We start from the raw sequence: 18,384 nt of genomic DNA, 5'->3' as shown, positions 1-18,384 counted from the left end.
GTAACAAAAAGAGCAAACACCGACAAGTTTGAAAAATTCAAATAAATAATTTATTTCCCAAGATTACAGAGTGAAACTTTAAAATGAACTTGGTATTGCAAATTTAATCCCGAATTATCCAAAGGGTTTTATCGCCAGTCATAATGAATACCTTTCTAATCAATCTCGAGCAGTGTTCGAAATAAGATCCATTGCTGAAGGTGTTGAAGGTAATTAATTGAATGTACTAATGTACCAGTGACCTGTTGTGTGATGATGTGCTAACAGTCTTCCTATTAATGACAATAATAAAATCCGAGATGCCCTCGCCTTAAGTCAGTATAATTCCAAATTAATGTTTCTGTCCAAGGAAACTACTGAGCACTTTCTAATTCCATAGAATAATTGTTTCAATAAGTAAATCGACGCAGATCTTAAACTGAATACATCAATACAAATAACTTTGCTTCTGATGTTATGACTTACTGGTGGCCTAGTGGTTAGAGCGTCCGCCTCGGATGCGGAAGGTAGTGGGTTAGAACTCGAATCATACCAAAGAGTTATAAAACTGGTCGGCCTGGCGTCAGGATAATGTAACTGGGTGGGACATGATGCTACATGTCTGCGATATGATGCTGCAGTGCTAGTCATCACTAAAAACTGCCACACTGCAGACATCATAGCGATATGACTGAAAAACTTGTAAAGCTACGTTAAAAGTTCTAAACACACACATACTCTTCTGATGTTGCCGCAAAAACTAATAGTTTTTCAAGAAAACAAGATTATATAAAATTCTAAGAATAGTATAGCTAGGATGTAGGTCCAATGTTCATTTATAGAAAATTCTAAGATGTAAATAGATAAAAGAAAAAGTAACAATAGTTATAATAAAAACATGGGAAACATCAAGTGCAATTGATTCTTCAATGGGAAGTTCCAATATCCTCGATTCAGACCCAAATACACGTCAACCTTTATTGATAATAATTCTAACAATTAATCCACACACCTTGAGAATTATTAACTATGCATTATTTATTTACACATTTAAAGCCAACATCAATGTCCGTTGTCAGGTAAACAGTGAACTTGACTTTGGACAAGGTTAAGTCCAAAATTAAATAAACAAAACACTATTAGTAACACTATACAATATTACTATGGTAATGTTGTCACAGACAGTCAGTGGATTTGTGAATATTTAAACAGGAATGACGAAGTTAATCCTACAAGTCAAATAAAAAAGGTACATAAAATGCAAAAACATACCGCTGGTACGAGAGTGTCAATTTCATATTTTCATATAATTGCATATAATGTAATAGGAAAACTAACAGGCAAGTATATTTTTAAGTTAGTGTCTTTAATTGAAGGTGAAAGGTGTAAGAGGAATAATATGCACATTTAGAAGTTCATGACACTGTTTAACAATGTTTAAATTCTTAGCAGTGTAATATAACTTTAATTTTTAATTTTATTTACCAGAATCAAATAGCGGAAATAAAAGTGAATACAGGCCCTGGACACTTTTTCGAATTTTTGTTTAGGAAATAAAAACGAAAATGCTGGTTTAAGGCAATAGGTTTGGCCAGTGCAAAATGATATTACGTTATGTTAATACATAATGGTAAAACTATTTCTGATTTAAGATATACAAAATTGTCAAGAGGAAATAATTAGTAATCGTACAATATCTGTTTTGAAAACGTTACGGACATGTAATGATCTATATTTGTCACAAAGAAATCGTTTTCCTGTAAAGATGCAACTATAATCTTTAGTTGATAACATGTTGCAAGCAAGAAACAAGGCTTTTGTTGCATTATTTTCATTTTACCTGTACAGTTTCATCAAAAGGAAAAGTGGAAACACATAAAGGACTACAAACATATACACAGACAGGGATCTTTGCTACTCGATGTTTAAGAAGCATTTTTATATACGACTAATTACGCATTTGATACCAACGAGGACATTACTAAATATATCATGATAAAAAGTAACAATATAAAAAGAATGATGTTCCACAGAATTGTTCCACGAGTTAAAATCCTTCACTGACTTTCAGAAAATTATTTACCCTGAGTCATGGAAAATGATTATTACTCACGTACGCATATAAATACCTCAGGCTCAAACGCATCAAGGCCCTAAACTTTCAGAATCAATATCGTAAAACATTTTGCTTTAGAAATGAATAAACAGTTTCTACTAGTAAATATTTGTAAAGACAAACATAGTATTGTTTGACTAAAATTGGTTTTGATGTAAAAAGACGACTTATTTTCGCTCTTAACCAAAAAACTTGATGAACCTAATATTGTCACATGTGTTTTGTGTGTGTGTGTGTGAGTGTGGTTTCTATATACTCTGTGCAATGGAAAGATTTACTCTATGTAGACTCACTGTTTTTTTTTATATTTTATTAACCAGCCGGATTTATTTGCGATGGCAGCAGTTGTTTTGTCTTGTGTAAGACAATATTGAGGAATATGCCATGAAAAATGTCACATACCATTTCGATGATTGTTTCGCGTGTCCCCTTCAAAGTGAGCAAAATTCCAACCAGAGACATTGCAAAAAGGCCGCAGACCAAAATGTAACTTTTTGATGGCTTCCAAGCTGAGTGCATCATGGTCTTTTAGCTGGTTAAATGCGTTATATTCTCCACCTTCCTGCAGCATCCACTGATATTAAGCAGTGAACAACATCGAGCACAGTCATGTGTATTCAACTTAATCACCTTCCTTAAAGTGACACTGCAATCTGGAAAAATGCAAAAATTTCAAAATAAAGTGGATATGGAAATATAATGAACAGTAAACACACGAGCAAAATCTGTAAAACACATTTCAAGCTATGGATTATGAAGAAAGGTAATTTATAGGCAAATTGCCTATTCGCAAATTTGATGGCGACACAAAGGAGGACCGTGGAGTCAAAATAAATTGAACATTTTAATAAAACAGATAATAAATGTGTTTTTTTTTTCATGACCACATTGATTGTATATTGATAAGGACGTAATGATACGCTAATTTTGAATGTAAAATATTCCTGTATTCATTTAGTGGGTTATTCTAGTATATATCATATAATTGTATATTTAAGTGTATAATATAGAGACTTAATAGCGAAATAATATTCATATTTGTTTTCATTCCATTATTTTCACTAAAAAAATATATCTTATAATTGCACACGTAAAAATATCAGATTTTCCACCATGCCATGCCACTAGGCCACCGGAGCGATCGAGATATAAATAAAGTAAATCCCATTTTACAGGGACTGTAAATGCTGAAGCAACATTTGATGGAAAGAAGTATCTTTTCTACACACACACACACACACACACACACAAACACACTCGCGTTGTTTTAAAGAAAGTTTACTTTTAATACAATTAATAAATGAAATTATTAAATTTGCCTGTGTTGACATTTTCAAAATTATGACGTATTTATTTACAACCATTTTAACCTCTTTTAACATTAATTATAAACTTAAGGTACCGTCAACTTGCTTTCAAAATATATATTTTTTTGTAAAAATCTATATCTTTTTTATGACAACACCAAAAATGGTAAGTTTGACACAGATGTATTTGGCCTTGAAAAAAAGAAAGATTATCAGTGCTTTGCAGTTTCACATTCATTCATTCATTCATTCATTCATTCACTTGTTTATCAGCAAGGAAATTGTCTGATACATATCTGACAAACAAGACCAAAATAACTGAAAATATAAATACAAAGATTGACTTCAATGATTATACAGTTAATAAAACCTGAACGGACTAATGCAATCATATCGAACGGACTAATGCAATCATATCGAACGGACTAATACAATCATATCGAACGGACTAATACAATCATATCGAACGGATTAATACAATCATATCGAACGGACTAATACAATCATATCGAACGGACGGACTAATACAATCATATCGAACGGACGGACTAATACAGTCATATCGAACGGACTAATTCAATCATATCGAACGGACTAATACAATCATATCGAACGGACTAATAAAATCATATCGAACGGACTAATGCAATCATATCGAAAGGAATAATACAATCATATCGAACGGATTAATACAATCATAATGAACTGACTAATACAAACTGATAAATATTTATACTATATCTGGAAACGCACACATAAAACAAATACATCATGTTGTAAATGTGTTTATGAACAGGGATTATTCACGATGCGAATTTCTGTAATATGGGAATTTCCCTGCATTATCAATTTAGAAAGGAATACAACATCAGGTGCCTCATGTTGGATTCTTCCATTAGAGCAAATGAAGAAAACTAGAACATGTTGTTTGAGATGCAATCAGTAGATTAGTGTTGCGCTTAACGCAAATAAAAATATATTCTCGATATCAAAACAATGAAGTCCAAAGAAATAATAAGGAGCCTGTTAAGTTGAGTTTCATCCAGGGGTGTTTCAGGGGTAAGCCCGAATAATTTCAGCAGCTGGAACTCACCAATATCCTTTCGGAGCTCCACGTTTGCCTTCGAATCCGTTGCATATTGCACGATTTGGGACGGTAAAGTGTTTTCCGAGAAAGAGGAGTTTCAGTCGCTCTGTCTCGGCTGCTATTCTTATCAGCGCATTCGTAGGCTTGCACATAGCCAGGTTATTTCGTTCTTGGATTCGCGGATGTTTTCTGCAGCAAAATGTTGATTTTTTTTAGTTCCCAGAGATTTAAATTGTGCAGTTTTCTGGCCTTTTCTTCGGGCGTTATTTGTGCAATCGGAAGAATGACGTGATTTACTTGTAATCACCCAAAGTGAGTTGCTGGATCGTTTCTTTTATGAATGTGTCACCAGTAGCAGAGACAACATGTGGTTTGAATCTCTCCTCTTTCCAAATACATCAGTATATGATTGTTGTGCATTTATTTTGTTGCGCCATTTTAGTCACCTTTCGGCAATTATAACAAATATCTTAGACTTCAGGAAGATCATCTGCAAGCGTAGGACAGCAGCATTGTAAACTGCATGTTTTACAATCTAGAATGCTTCTGAACAGCTTACGGAGCAACCCATTTGTGAATACCAGTCCAACCTGTGGACTCATTGTCTGATCGCAAATCACTGGTATTTGTTTACTGCCGCACGTTGTACATGTATATACCCAATTATCCTCCAGGCGATGTTGCATTTGGTTCCAATGATCTTTTATTATTTTTTTATATTTTTTTGTAAATTATTTTTTTTAAAATTTTTTTAATAAAAAGAGAATTGCATCATGCCAAGCAGTATATAATAAACTATTTTGTTGTCGAGGAAAGAAGTATACGTAAAATATTATCAGAGTTGTAAGGGTGAAAAAAGATGTGAGGCAACTTAACCTTTGCTTGCAATCCCGTGTTGTTATGAATTTATTAAACCGAATGTTGTTTGTGTCCTAAATATTGTTTATTTTCGATTGCACACTTTTCTAGTAGATTATACATTACTGTCAATGGGGATACGGTCGGTAACTATTATAACCAGCTTTACTTTCCCAGCTACCTTCATAAATCGACACAAAGAGACATGCGTCGGTTATATATTCATATTTCAAAATTAAATGAGTCGTAGATAGCTTTACTGAATGGTGTGCCACCGTACACGACGATACGTTTTTGGCCACCTAGGTTTAAAGAGCATTGGACCGTTCCTGTATAATCATCAAGTTATTTTTCCCATATGTATATTTTTTCCTCGAATATCGTTGGACGTTAGAAACCACTTGATCTACCGCATTGTGGAAACTGTTGTAAAAATAATTTTATCATCAGGTGTGTACAAGTCAATGAAGTAATAGGCAGATGCTTGTGTGTGTGTGTGTGTGTGTGTGTGTGTGTGTGATTTGGATTTTTGACGTGGTTTTAGCAATTTTTGCGTGATATCGCTACAATGTTAGTACCATTTTATGTCTTTGGTATGATTTGGAAGGGTTCAAACCCGCGACCTCCCGCATCCGAAGCAAACGATCTATGGGTCAGATAAGGTTCAACAAACTACGTTAACAGTTTTTTTTTAAATATTAAAACACACACAAGTCCGTTTCAGCTGTATAGACTGTGCAAATAACTCTTGTTTATCAGAACTCTTAATTTATCATGGAAATTTAGTCGGCTTGTGTAAAAGAATTAAATTATGCAGCATATTGTCACATCGTATATATTTCTTTATGTATTTATAAAGGATACACACAGACTGGTAAATTACAAACATGAATATAACCTACAATTATCTTTTTTGGCGCCTTATGCGCAACGTTAGCTGTTGACTATTGGGATTAATACAGATTAAATGATATAAGTTGACTGAAGTAAGTACATTTACAGCGGAAGCATGTTGGTGCATTAAAATGCTTCCCATGTGGAAAGTAAATATATGTCAAAAATATTCATGAAAATGGTCATTATTGCTTATATCAATAATAGCTTTTTGTATAAAAATGCACCGTGCTTCACTTTCCAAACTGAAGCGAACTTTGAACTTAACTGATTTTTTTTTCCTTGTAATCTATTTACTCACTACTTTAATTGCCTCTCGTTTCTTTGGTGTTAACATTTTCAGATCTTTTTCCTGTGTGGTAGGGTATTCATTAGAGTATATTGCTAGGCGGTTTAGCGTGCCATAGTCAACTTTACAGATCTGACTGGAGTATATTACTAGGCGGTTCGGCGTGCCATAGTCAACCTTACAGATCTGACTAGAGTATATTACTAGGCGGTTTGGCGTGCCATAGTCAACCTTACAAATCTTACTAAGGGAAATGTAGGCCTGGATTCCATCCCAGGTCCATATAGAATTTTCAGTGATAATGAAGAGCATCAACTGGTAAATCATCTCAAGTACATGGCTGAGATCAGATATGGATACACTAAAGTAAATGTGCAGTACCTTGCAGCAGACTATGCAGTTTCTTGTGGAAAGAAAGATCAGAGTGAAAGACCGTTGAACGATTGCGTTTTTTTTTTTTTTTTTGTGATCTATGCTGCGAGCATAAAGTACTTCAAGCGAAGTACAAAAACGGTATTTAAGGAGCTACCGACCATATTTGTTGTCAACAATTTAAGAGAAAGGCCAGAAAGCATATTGAATATTGATGAAATTTGGATCAACACTGAGCATTCCCTTCCAAGAATTGTGTGTGGCAAGCATGCTCAGGCACAGTCAGTGGCATAATAAAGATCACACTGTGTAACCATCATTGAGTGTGACAATACGATTGGAAGCCACGTACCGCCATACGTTGTATTCACCGGGAAGAAGTAGAATGGTCAGTATTGAGGAGTCGCTCATCCAGGATTGTTGGTCAGATACCAGATAGTGGTTGGTCCAACTCAACCATACTTCAGAATTACATCATCATCCTCCTATTCAAAGAATAGTGGAATATCTGATCAACAATAATCAACTCCAAGACTTGGCAAACAAACAATGAATTTAAGAGACAAATTCGAAAGTTTAAGTTCTAAGAGTGTCTGAAATCATCTTTCTCATTAGTGAAGTCTGTAAAGTGCAGACTTAGTGAGTGGCAGAATAACACATACTTTTTTCAAAGAAATATTGTACAGGATACGAATAACACATACTTTTTTCAAAGAAATCTTGTACAGTATACGAATAACACATACTTTTTCAAAGAAATCTTGTACAACAGATCCTGAAATTTCGAAGACATTACCCCTATGATTAAAATCCTTTCCTGTACTCAACCAAGTTCCACTGCATATGGTGTAGATGATTAATATGAAGAAAAAAATTAGGGAGAGTCAAGACAGCTGACCTATATCTGACAATGACTTTTCAAACTGCCTTGTATGTCGCAAGCATCAGCCCCTGCACATAAAGGTTGTATTAACCTGGTCATTGTTAAATGGGCACAATGTGACAACTGCCAAAACTGGACACAGCCCTCTTTTTGTTGTGAAACAGCAGTTGTAGGGCGACATAACTCATTTCTTTTGCTCAAATTATAGCTAAAATTCATACAAAGTTGTCCATATTTTCTTTTAATGTGTACTGTTGTTATTTTAAGTTAAATTATTTGTGTGTGTTCCATTTAATCATTATATTCTTTCGTGTTTGTGCAAATATTCAGCCGGTGAAAGGTGGATATTATTTATTATAGGCAAGTTGCAATTTGTGTTTATTATCATGCCTAAATTAGGCAAATACCGCGATAAAATAGAGTTGTTTCCCGATGGTACGTTAATCTCGGTCATCAACCGTATGCGGTTTTATTTACATTTATGCGCTTTGATTGACATTTTTTTTTTTAAATGAATAAATATAAGGAAAGTCATAGAAGCTTCACAAATTATAACCATGCATCAACAACAACACGGTTTTAATAAGTAGCAATAACAACATTGAATACCGCGATAATACAGCGTTCAGCGTGTAACACTTTATTGCCACATTACAATTCATATTGTATCGGCATGTTTGCATGAATTCTATTATCGTTTTCAATATTTTTTGATAATGGTTAGTATTTTGTCTTTAAATGCCAGTGTACTAGAAAACAGACAAAATGGAACAGATATGTTTGAATTAGCTAGAAGAAAAATATGTCCCATATACTGTTTAAAATATTCTCATTTTACTGAAACAACAAAAACCATATGTTGAAATAGAATGATTGTTGTTTTGGGTTTAACGCCATTTTTCAGAGCACGATATTGCATAAATGTCTAACTGGTAGAGGTAGAACCCGGGAAATCCCACGTAAGAACCACTAACCCACGGGAAGGTAGCGGACAGAGGTGAGATGGAAGGCATCGGTAAAGAAACGCGCATAAGACCGCTCGGTCACCCGGGTCCCAGAAACTGAGTGGGGATGTAACTTTTTATTTTTTAAATACAGCAGATTTCGCAGCATGGCAATACCCTTCGCAATAATATCAATTTTGAGTTTCAAGACTCTTTAGGTATAGCAAAGAAAACATAGTTGTTCTTGATAGGGAAGCTGAGAATCAGCAGATAGCGGGTATTATGCCTTATATGAATTCCTCAAATAACAATTCTCCAACAATTAATTTTTATTCAACTGAGTTATCAAAGAGTAGCAAAATCATACCCCTATCATTTGCGCACACAGGAATTTGTTCAAAATTGTGATTTAGAGGCATATAACTACAAAACAGTAAATATCTCGAAAGCAGGAGACGAGAGTACTGGATCTGACAAAAGAATTGCATCTCTGTGATCAGTGGAGAGTTTATAATCCTGAGATTAGAAAGTAGACAAGGACTCAGGCAATTCTTTTAAAAATGGCACGTTTAGATTCTATCCCGATAAATGAAGAAATATTAAGTTTTATTGATAGTGAGATTATACAATACGTCCCTCCTATAGGTCTGACCATTTCCCATCGATATTCACCTTTCAATTTACACAATTTAACAAGAGACCAGGTTTCTGGAAATTTGATGATTCGGCGCTGAAATACCAAGTATATGTAAGAAAGGTAAAGAAGAAGAAGAAAAAAAAAGAAATACCAATTTGCCGTATATTACTACTACTACTACTACTACTGCTACATCATCATCATCATCATCATCATCAACAACAACAACAACAACTAATAATAATAATAATAATAATAATAATAATTATCATAATCAAACGAAATATAATAATGTTGCGGATGGTCAATTATTATACAAAATCTTTTATCAGAAATCTGAGCCCTCACGTTAGAACATTCTTCTAATAGGAAAAGCGAAAAGAAAAAGAACATGAATTGTTGATTGAAATTGAACATTTGGAAAATGTTTTTTAAAAAAATTTCATCCTAAGCAGTTTTTCGGTGTACTTTACAATTCGGCAATTTTGGCTCGAAGAAATAAGATACGATAAGTACAAGGAACAATTTTACGATCAAATAGGAAATCGATAAAAGAAAGAGAAAAAACTACACACATATTTAAAACTTGAAAAAAAAAGTCATTATATGAATAAACAATTAAAAAGTGACAGGTAAATGAGGGCAAGTAATCAATGATCAATTCAAAACTTTGAATGAGATTTAAAAATGTTCTATGATTACATTTTTAGCAGACAGGATGATAAAATAAGTATTAAAATATGTCCTATGATTACATTTATAGCAGACAGGATGATAAAATAAGTATTAAAATATGTCCTATGATTACATTTATAGCAGACAGGATGATAAAAAAAGTATTAAAATATGTCCTATGATTACATTTATAGCAGTAAGGATGATAAAATAAGTATTAAAATATGTCCTATGATTACTTTTATAGCAAACAGGATGATAAAATAAGTATTAAAATATGTCCTATGATTATATTTATAGCAGTAAGGATGATAAAATAAGTATTAAAATATGTCCTATGATTACATTTATAGCAGACAGGATGATAAAATAAGTATTAAAATATGTCCTATGATTACATTTATAGCAGACAGGATGATAAAATAAGTATTAAAATATGTCCTATGATTACATTTATAGCAGACAGGATGATAAAATAAGTATTAAAATATGTCCTATGATTACATTTATAGCAGACAGGATGATAAAATAAGTATTAAAATATGTCCTATGATTACTTTTATAGCAGTAAGGATGATAAAATAAGTATTAAAATATGTCCTATGATTACATTTATAGCAGACAGGATGATAAAATAAGTATTAAAATATGTCCCATGATTACATTTATAGCAGTAAGGATGATAAGTATTAAAATATGTCCTATGATTACATTTATAGCAGACAGGATGATAAAATAAGTATTAAAATATGTCCTATGATTACATTTATAGCAGTAAGGATGATAAAATAAGTATTAAAATATGTCCTATGATTACATTTATAGCAGACAGGATGATAAAATAAGTATTAAAATAAGTCCTATGATTACATTTATACCAGACAGGATGATAAAATAAGTATTAAAATGTGTCCTATGATTACATTTATAGCAGTAAGGATGATAAGTATTAAAATATGTCCTATGATTACATTTACAGCAAACAGGATGATAAAATAAGTATTAAAATATGTCTTATGATTACATTTATAGCAGACAGGATGATAAAATAAGTATTAAAATGTGTCCTATGATTACATTTATAGCAGTAAGGATGATAAAATAAGTATTAAAATGTCCTATGATTACATTTATAGCAGACAGGATGATAAAATAAGTATTAAAATATGTCCTATGATTACATTTATAGCAGTAAGGATGATAAAATAAGTATTAAAATATGTCCTATGATTACATTTATAGCAGACAGGATGATAAAATAAGTATTAAAATATGTCCTATGATTACATTTATAGCAGTAAGGATGATAAAATAAGTATTAAAATATGTCCTATGATTACATTTATAGCAGACAGGATGATAAAATAAGTATTAAAATATGTCCTATGATTACATTTATAGCAGTAAGGATGATAAAATAAGTATTAAAATATGTCCTATGATTACATTTATAGCAGACAGGATGATAAAATAAGTATTAAAATATGTCCTATGATTACATTTATAGCAGACAGGATGATAAAATAAGTATTAAAATATGTCCTATGATTACATTTATAGCAGACAGGATGATAAAATAAGTATTAAAATATGTCCTATGATTACATTTATAGCAGTAAGGATGATAAAATAAGTATTAAAATATGTCCTATGATTACATTTATAGCAGACAGGATGATAAAATAAGTATTAAAATGTGTCCTATGATTACTTTTATAGCAGTAAGGATGATAAAATAAGTATTAAAATATGTCCTATGATTACATTTATAGCAGACAGGATGATAAAATAAGTATTAAAATATGTCCTATGATTACATTTATAGCAGTAAGGATGATAAAATAAGTATTAAAATATGTCCTATGATTACATTTATAGCAGACAGGATGATAAAATAAGTATTAAAATATGTCCTATGATTACATTTATAGCAGACAGGATGATAAAATGAGTATTAAAATATGTCCTATGATTACATTTATAGCAGACAGGATGATAAAATAAGTATTAAAATATGTCCTATGATTACATTTATAGCAGACAGGATGATAAAATAAGTATTAAAATATGTCCTATGATTACATTTATACCAGACAGGATGATAAAATAAGTATGTCTTATGATTACATTTATAGCAGACAGGATGATAAAATAAGTATTAAAATATGTCCTATGATTACATTTATAGCAGACAGGATGATAAAATAAGTATTAAAATGTGTCCTATGATTACATTTATAGCAGACAGGATGATAAAAAAAGTATTAAAATATGTCCTATGATTACATTTATAGCAGTAAGGATGATAAAATAAGTATTAAAATATGTCCTATGATTACTTTTATAGCAAACAGGATGATAAAATAAGTATTAAAATATGTCCTATGATTACATTTATAGCAGTAAGGATGATAAAATAAGTATTAAAATATGTCCTATGATTACATTTATAGCAGTAAGGATGATAAAATAAGTATTAAAATATGTCCTATGATTACATTTATAGCAGACAGGATGATAAAATAAGTATTAAAATATGTCCCATGATTACATTTATAGCAGTAAGGATGATAAGTATTAAAATATGTCCTATGATTACATTTATAGCAGACAGGATGATAAAATAAGTATTAAAATATGTCCTATGATTACATTTATAGCAGTAAGGATGATAAAATAAGTATTAAAATATGTCCTATGATTACATTTATAGCAGACAGGATGATAAAATAAGTATTAAAATATGTCCTATGATTACATTTATACCAGACAGGATGATAAAATAAGTATTAAAATGTGTCCTATGATTACATTTATAGCAGTAAGGATGATAAGTATTAAAATATGTCCTATGATTACATTTTTAGCAGACAGGATGATAAAATAAGTATTAAAATATGTCCTATGATTACATTTACAGCAAACAGGATGATAAAATAAGTATTAAAATATGTCCTATGATTACATTTATAGCAGACAGGATGATAAAATAAGTATTAAAATATGTCCTATGATTACATTTATAGCAGTAAGGATGATAAAATAAGTATTAAAATATGTCCTATGATTACATTTATAGCAGACAGGATGATAAAATAAGTATTAAAATATGTCCTATGATTACATTTATAGCAGACAGGATGATAAAATAAGTATTAAAATATGTCCTATGATTACATTTATAGCAGACAGGATGATAAAATAAGTATTAAAATATGTCCTATGATTACATTTATAGCAGACAGGATGATAAAATAAGTATTAAAATATGTCCTATGATTACATTTATAGCAGACAGGATGATAAAATAAGTATTAAAATATGTCCTATGATTACATTTATAGCAGACAGGATGATAAAATAAGTATTAAAATATGTCCTATGATTACATTTATAGCAGACAGGATGATAAAATAAGTATTAAAATATGTCCTATGATTACATTTATAGCAGTAAGGATGATAAAATAAGTATTAAAATATGTCCTATGATTACATTTATAGCAGACAGGATGATAAAATAAGTATTAAAATATGTCCTATGATTACATTTATAGCAGACAGGATGATAAAATAAGTATTAAAATATGTCCTATGATTACATTTATACCAGACAGGATGATAAAATAAGTATGTCTTATGATTACATTTATAGCAGACAGGATGATAAAATAAGTATTAAAATATGTCCTATGATTACATTTATAGCAGACAGGATGATAAAATAAGTATTAAAATATGTCCTATGATTACATTTATAGCAGACAGGATGATAAAATAAGTATTAAAATATGTCCTATGATTACATTTATAGCAGACAGGATGATAAAATAAGTATTAGATATGTCCTATGATTACATTTTTACCAGACAAGATGATAAAATAACTTAAGTATTAAAAAATATATGATATACTTGGAAAATTTCAGGTTCCTAAATTAACACAAAGGGGAATTGTAAAAAATTGAAGACGAAGTAATTCTTTCGCAAGCTTCACAATTGGATTTTATACATTTTTCTCAAACGATTTAGGACAGCTAATAAATGTTTCAGTCCATCGAAAAATCAAAAGACATAGTCTATCTGTGATACGGGTAAGGGCGGGATTATTACATTATTGCCAAAGGATAAAAAAAGGACGGAATTTTGTAAAAATTGAAACCTATTGCTTTGTTAAATATTTCCTACGAAATAACAGAGAAAAAATATTTGCCAAAATTATATATATGAAAGTCAAAAAGGCTTTATGAAAGGTAGGTAAATGGGGGAAGGTAGTCAAACTGATACATGATATCATGTGCTTTACAAAAGAAAAGAATCATCAAGGGTATTATTTTACATGTTGATTTTGAATAATCCTTTGACTGTCTGTTGGAGATTTATACAATAAATTATTTTCTTTTTGATGTGAATGAACAACTTAAAAACACAGACAGACATAGATAGATAGATAGATTTGTGTTGTTGTTGTTGTAGGGTTTAACGCCATTTTTCAGCACACGATAGGCTATTTATGGTGGTCAGTATTAATAGTGGAGAAAGAACCCGGGAAAACCCCGGAAAGAACCACCGACCCACGAGAAGCTACTGGCAAGCTCTCCCACATACCCACATTGGCCGAATCCGAGACTCGAACCCACGCAGATAGATAGGTAGGTAGATAGATAGATAGATAGATAGATAGATAGATAGATAGATTCAAACAAGTGTGATTAAAAGTTTATTTTTATAGCATTTTGTATAATAGACGTGGTTGCTTTCATTGGGACAATATATCTCTCATTTGTTTTTTTTGTTTTTTTGTATCAGAAAAATAAACCGATTACAATAGGTGAATTAAAGAAATCCGGGACAGATATGTACACGTTTAGGATTTCATTGGGTTTCTAATTCCTCCTTATTAGTTGCTGATGTTCTGAAAATTACTATTGAAAACAAAACACTAGTTACACAAAAACGTTTAGGTGAATGGAATCGAAGAAAATGAACAACATATGGGAAAATTATTGCTAAGAATCTGATAACCTTATCTAAATTGACACATTTATTCTTAACACTGCTAGATTCAACAGAAAGAGTTCTAAAAAGATCTGAATTTAAAAAAAAAATGTTATGTGGAATAACGGTCTTGATCAAATAAGTAGAACAATACTTAAATTGTTAATAAATCTGAGTGTTGGGGGCAGGGAGATTTTTAACGTAGCTTTTAACAACTTTACTCATATTGGTACGATGTGTAAAGCGTGGCAGTTTCAAATACTGTGGCATCATGCCGCACACATGTAGCATAATGTCCCACCTAGTTACATTATCCTGGGACCAGGTCCCAACACTAATCTCTTAATGCTGAGCGCCAAGCGAAGTAGCTAATATCATTTTGATGTCTTTGACATGACTCGGCCGGGATTCGAACCCGCGATCTCACGCACATGCCTTCTGAACGGTGATTAATAAGTTAGGAGAACATCTAGTATATTTTACAAAATCTTTAAAAATATTTTGGATACTGTTTAATCGTTCTGAATGGAGCAAAATATAATTCATCGCTTGATCAACAAATATGAGTTGTCGTATTACACTGTTTTCAATTAAATGATTTGCAATGATTCAAAACTTTAAAGATTCATTTTCGAAGGATGTACCTTTAACATGGGAAGAATTTATCACATTCGAAAAAGATGCAGATTTTTTTTGAAATATTTCATACAAAGGCGTATTGAATTATAAAAATATAACGATACAAAACCAAGAAGAATAATGAAGTCCCACTCAGGAATCGACAATGACAAAGCCCAAGATATAAAAAACAAACGATAAAAATTGGTGTAGTAAGATATATTCCATTCAGTACACAATTATTTTGGGCAGAACATTTTGGTGAGCACAGTTTAGAATTAAGCTCAGCATACTTGCTACAAATAGTTTCCTATCCAAAATTGGTTCTGTATATGATAACGGGCGTTTTCTCTTTAATATCGGAGAAGAAACGACGAAACATTTATTTTGCAACTGTGTTACTGTGAAAAGTATTTACCAGTAAAGTTTTGGAAATCTAGTATTATTACTAGCAAATTATTTAGATTTATTATTTTTTTAAAAATTGCCAAGCCTGCAAGAGCTCTACGTTAATTTGATCGTTCATTCTAAATTGGAAGCTAATAAGTTTAATTTGGGGAATCCAAAAGTGCAACAGTTATTAGCTAAAGGGAATCATCTGAAAACATTATTTTTGTTGTAAAATAGAACAACAAATATAAACGCGGAGTAGCTTATATCCGCGAATAATTTCATATTTTTTGTTAATTTGATCACTCAATGAAGTTTTAATCTTTATATATATATATATATATATATATATATATATATATATAGAGAGAGAGAGAGAGAGAGAGAGAGAGAGAGAGAGAGAGAGAGAATATGTGTAGTATGTACGCTGGATATATATATATATATATATATATATATGGAGAGAGAGAGAGAGAGAATATGTGTAGTATGTACGCTGGATCAATGATATAGCAAGAGATGAATAAAGTTTTCATTAAAAATAAACAAGGCTAAACGAGTTTCTTTTTAATGAAAAATTTATCCAACCAGTGGTATATCATTGATACAGCGTACATACTATACATATATTTGATTTATATCACATGCAAATACATAGGTTTACCATTTGAATGGAGTTAGATTGACGAGGGGCGTCTGTGTTTTGACTGGGTGAGTGAACTCAAATCCTTGCCGAGTGTGTCCGCTATAAAATGTAGTTCTGTATTTTTGTGCCTATTCACAATCACCTTTTCATACTGATAAGTTGATTGTTTTCATTTTTGGGTTTCTCTTTTTATTCACATTGATTAAATAAACGTAAGTTACACTTATGATTTATACATGAAAGATGGCTTTCATGAAGAAATTTAAGCACTAGACCTACAGGCACATTGATTCTTGAATACTGAATGCTCATCAATGCAAGCTGATCGAAGTCATTATTGTGCTTTAATTAACATTACCAAAGACCATAAATCTCTCTCTCTCTCTCTCTCTCTCTCTCTCTCTCTTATCGGTTTGACTTAACATTAACCATCATTCTTCATAGGTCCAGAGACGTTGTGGTATTACATAAGAGAAAATTCTCTATTTTCGTCTTATCATGGATTTTCGCCCTTATCTTGATATGATGGTCAACAGAGAGAGAGAGAGAGAGAGAGAGAGAGAGAGGGAGGGGGGGTTGGAGGGAGGGAGAGGGGCGGCCTTTAGATATTTTAGAAATTCAAATACCTAATTTAGATTGGATTAAAGTGTGGAAACACTGTAGAGAAATAAAAGAACCAAATAAATATGGTAATATTTATCTCTATCTTCATAATGCATGGTGGACACAAGAACACGCATATAGAAGAAACATAATACACTCTTTACCAAAATGTTTATTATGTAATACTGCTACAGATAGGAAAGAACACACAATATTAGAATGTATACATTTAAATAATGAGAGAACTGAAGTAATAAATCAAATAACCGACAAATTAGGTAACTTTAATCTACTAAACCTACTATATACAGCATATATTAACGATTTTAAAAAAATACCAAATAGTTATTAATTTCATTTACTATGCAATCAGTGAAAGAAATAGTAAAATATGGAGCCTTGAAGCTGAATAATATCTGGAAAGCCAAATGGCTAGTTAAAAAAACATACCAGATATTAACATTAATTAACATTAATTCTTCTTTTAAAATAAGAAATCTTCCGCCTGGAGAGCCTATAGGCTAGTGAAAACACACCAGGAGAGAGAGAAGAACGTGTTTGCTTGCAAACAAGGAACTAATATTATAAAACCCAAGTGACTACCACGTGACCGCTCTATAATGAGGAACAAACAGATATTATCTTCTAACATACATGAAGTATACTACGACTGCGGATAAAGTCTGTCCGCCGTTGTAGCTTCATTGACCAGGACAAAATAAATCAACAACCAGGTATAGCGGATTTGACCTACATCAAAACAAGCTGTGGCGGGGCTCCAAGAGGGACAGATCATATCTGATTCTTTAACAAGACCCCTCAGGACTCTTTCACATCCAACTCAAGCAAAACAAATATGATTGAAAACAAAATCTTAATTTACCATCCTATATGAAGAATTAATAGAGGGATCCAAACAGGAGATCATCACGATTCCCAAAAAGGGCCTGCAGAAATCCCTCTGCTAAAATAAATGGAAAAAACAATTCCTGTAATTGAACTTAAATTCAAAATTCAAATTATAAATAAGGGCGGAATGCCATGTGAGAAATCATATAAGTGACACCCGAAAGGGACTCATAATTGCTCC

At 31.6% G+C, this 18,384-nt stretch overlaps 1 protein-coding gene and 1 pseudogene across 1 annotated transcript in view; both read right to left on the bottom strand.

Annotated features, from left to right (window-relative positions):
* Nucleotides 1–18,384, bottom strand: part of LOC149808543 (putative methyltransferase-like protein 24) — a 56,365-nt gene that overhangs the window by 9,769 nt on the left and 28,212 nt on the right. Inside the window, exon 2 of the mRNA XM_089950843.1 lies at nt 2,498–2,748. Coding sequence (XP_089806969.1) covers nt 2,498–2,617 — 120 coding nt within the window. The 5' untranslated portion in view covers nt 2,618–2,748. The remainder of the gene's footprint in view (nt 1–2,497; nt 2,749–18,384) is intronic.
* The window catches only part of LOC149808544 (uncharacterized), a 26,668-nt pseudogene continuing 26,477 nt past the window's right edge, over nt 18,194–18,384 (bottom strand).

Source organism: Sinohyriopsis cumingii, chromosome 1 (genome assembly GCF_028554795.1).
Source record: "Sinohyriopsis cumingii isolate HCF-2022 chromosome 1, ASM2855479v2, whole genome shotgun sequence".
NCBI lineage: Eukaryota > Metazoa > Mollusca > Bivalvia > Unionida > Unionidae > Sinohyriopsis > Sinohyriopsis cumingii.
This window is presented reverse-complemented; position numbering and strand designations above follow the sequence as displayed.